Source organism: Trypanosoma conorhini (assembly GCF_003719485.1).
Source record: "Trypanosoma conorhini strain 025E chromosome Unknown Tco_14.4_contig_00877, whole genome shotgun sequence".
Classification (NCBI taxonomy): domain Eukaryota; phylum Euglenozoa; class Kinetoplastea; order Trypanosomatida; family Trypanosomatidae; genus Trypanosoma; species Trypanosoma conorhini.
In genome coordinates, this window is record NW_021704965.1 from 3,943 (window position 1) to 5,969 (window position 2,027).

At 62.3% G+C, this 2,027-nt stretch overlaps 1 protein-coding gene across 1 annotated transcript, besides 1 other annotated feature; it reads right to left on the reverse strand.

The window, feature by feature from the left end:
- Nucleotides 1-418: 418 nt before the first annotated feature.
- Nucleotides 419-463: a microsatellite.
- A 56-nt stretch (nt 464-519) lies between these two features.
- Tco025E_08794 (retrotransposon hot spot (RHS) protein) lies at nt 520-2,027 on the reverse strand (the record flags this gene model as incomplete). The annotated part of the gene is made up of 1 exon (XM_029375633.1): nt 520-2,027. A coding segment is annotated over one exon (1,508 nt), but the record flags the coding sequence as incomplete, so codon positions are not given.

Genomic DNA, 2,027 nt, shown 5'->3' on the forward strand with positions numbered 1-2,027 from the left:
ACACCAACAGCAGCGCACGGCCAGCCATCGCCACACTCTCCCACCGCAGCACACGCACGCACGGAGTCTAGCGAGGGGCAGAAAAATAGAAAAATAAAAGAGAAGGGTGGGGGAAGAGGGTAGGGCGAGAAGGAAACACGCACGCGGAGGGCCCGCAGCTTTGTGGCGCCGCCCCACAGAACTCGAAACACAAAAACAAAACCCACAAGCACAAGTCAAGCGCCGCCTCCCCCCGCACCTCCCTCCCATTTTTTTAAACCCCACGACTGCGGCGACACGCAAAGCGCATGTTCGTAGGAACTCCCGTCGCGGTCCCTCCCCACCAATCGCCCAGCGCCGGCCCCAGTTCCCTCGGCGCAATGCAGCAGGAGTGGGGCGCAGCGTAAAAATGCAAAGAAAAATCAAAACAAAAAGCGGTGCTGCCCCCTCCGCCGGGCCCGCCACCGAGCCGCGCCGCGCCGCGGTGCTCGTGGAAGTGAGGCGCCACAAGAGAGGCCAAAGGGAAAACATGAAGCCGCTTCACGCACTACACACAGCAATTGCGTCTTCGTGCGATATAGCCATGTGGTACTGGCGCACCTCGTTGTCCCAAAAGGTCCTGTGCCATTTATCTTCCGCACTGGCCCTGTCGCCCGCATTCTTGCACTCCTGCCACGCGTTTATCGTCACGCTATCTGCACGCTGCACGTAAATAATCTCCCACGACAAACCCCGGGCAAACTTTTTCCAGCCCTCAAAAAACTCCGCCAGCTGCTCGTTGAACTGCCTCACCGTGTCGGTTGCAACGCGGCGCGCCTTCGCCGTGGTCGTCTGCAGTCCAACCATCGTCCTCCGCGGCGCCGCAACGAAGAAAAAGGCGTCCATGAGGGGAAAGTTTTCGACCCCCGGCACGTACAGCACCCGGTAGTTTGCGTCCACCTTCCCGGGGTGGAGCACCTTCGGCCGCAGTGCGACCGCGTCGGTGGGGCGCAGCCGCGGGTTAGTTTGCAGCAGGCAGGGGCGTGGCTCGCGTCCCGTCGGGGACCGCAGCTCGCGCAGCTTGCGCCGCATCCTGCCCACAAAGCCCGGGTACATGAACGCGCCGACTGCGTGCACCCACACGGCGGACGGCAGCAGCACATGATGGGGCATCAGCACCGTCATGAAGCCGGCGCGCGTCCGCATCGCCCTCGCCACGCGCACCAACACGTCGGCCCTGACCGCAGCAGAAGCCGGGGCGTTCTGGAAGCACTCCGTCCCCCGCCCCGTCACCACCCGGACCATCTTCGAGAAATCTTCCGTCGGAACGCGGCAACGCCACAAATTCGTTTTGTCCAGCCCGACGTAGCAATTGACGGCCCATGTCGAGAGCCGCTCCATCGCCCCCTGCAGGCGACTCGCAAGCTCATGCCAGTATCCGCGTAACACGTTGCGCTGAATTGGGCCCAGAAGAGCCATGCCCTTTTGGAAGTCCTCCCAGTACTCCGCTTTCTCCTCCGCAGGGCATTCGCGCACCAACCAAGTACACATCGCTGTCACATCGCTCTCGTCAGGGCAGTCCATGACGATGCGGCGGGCGCCCATTTCATCCTCCCACTCCCTGAAACGAGCTTCTCCTGGGGGCAGCACGACGAGCATGCCCCAGCCGGCGGGGGGCAGTTTGACGGACAACGTCTGCTGTTTTCCCCACATCACGTCGCAGATAATATACCCCCTCGTGCGTGTGGCGACCTCCAGAAAACTTTCAATCGCTGGGGGTGAATAGGGGAAAGACGACATCGTTTTGGTGGCCTTGTCAAACAGGAAAGCTGTGTCCGCAACGAAGTACGCAACCGTGGGGAGTTGCTCTGCGTCGTAGTGCAGCAGCTGGTAGAGGAGGTAGGCGCCGGCCGCCACCGACTTCCCGATCCCGGACGTCCCGGTCAAGACACGCCGCACAGGCGCGGAGTTCGCTCCGCCGTGCGTGCCGAACGACCCGGCCAGGTCGCCCTTGACGATCTGCCACACCCGCTCCACCTCGGAGTAAACGTAGCAGTCGCAGAAAGACC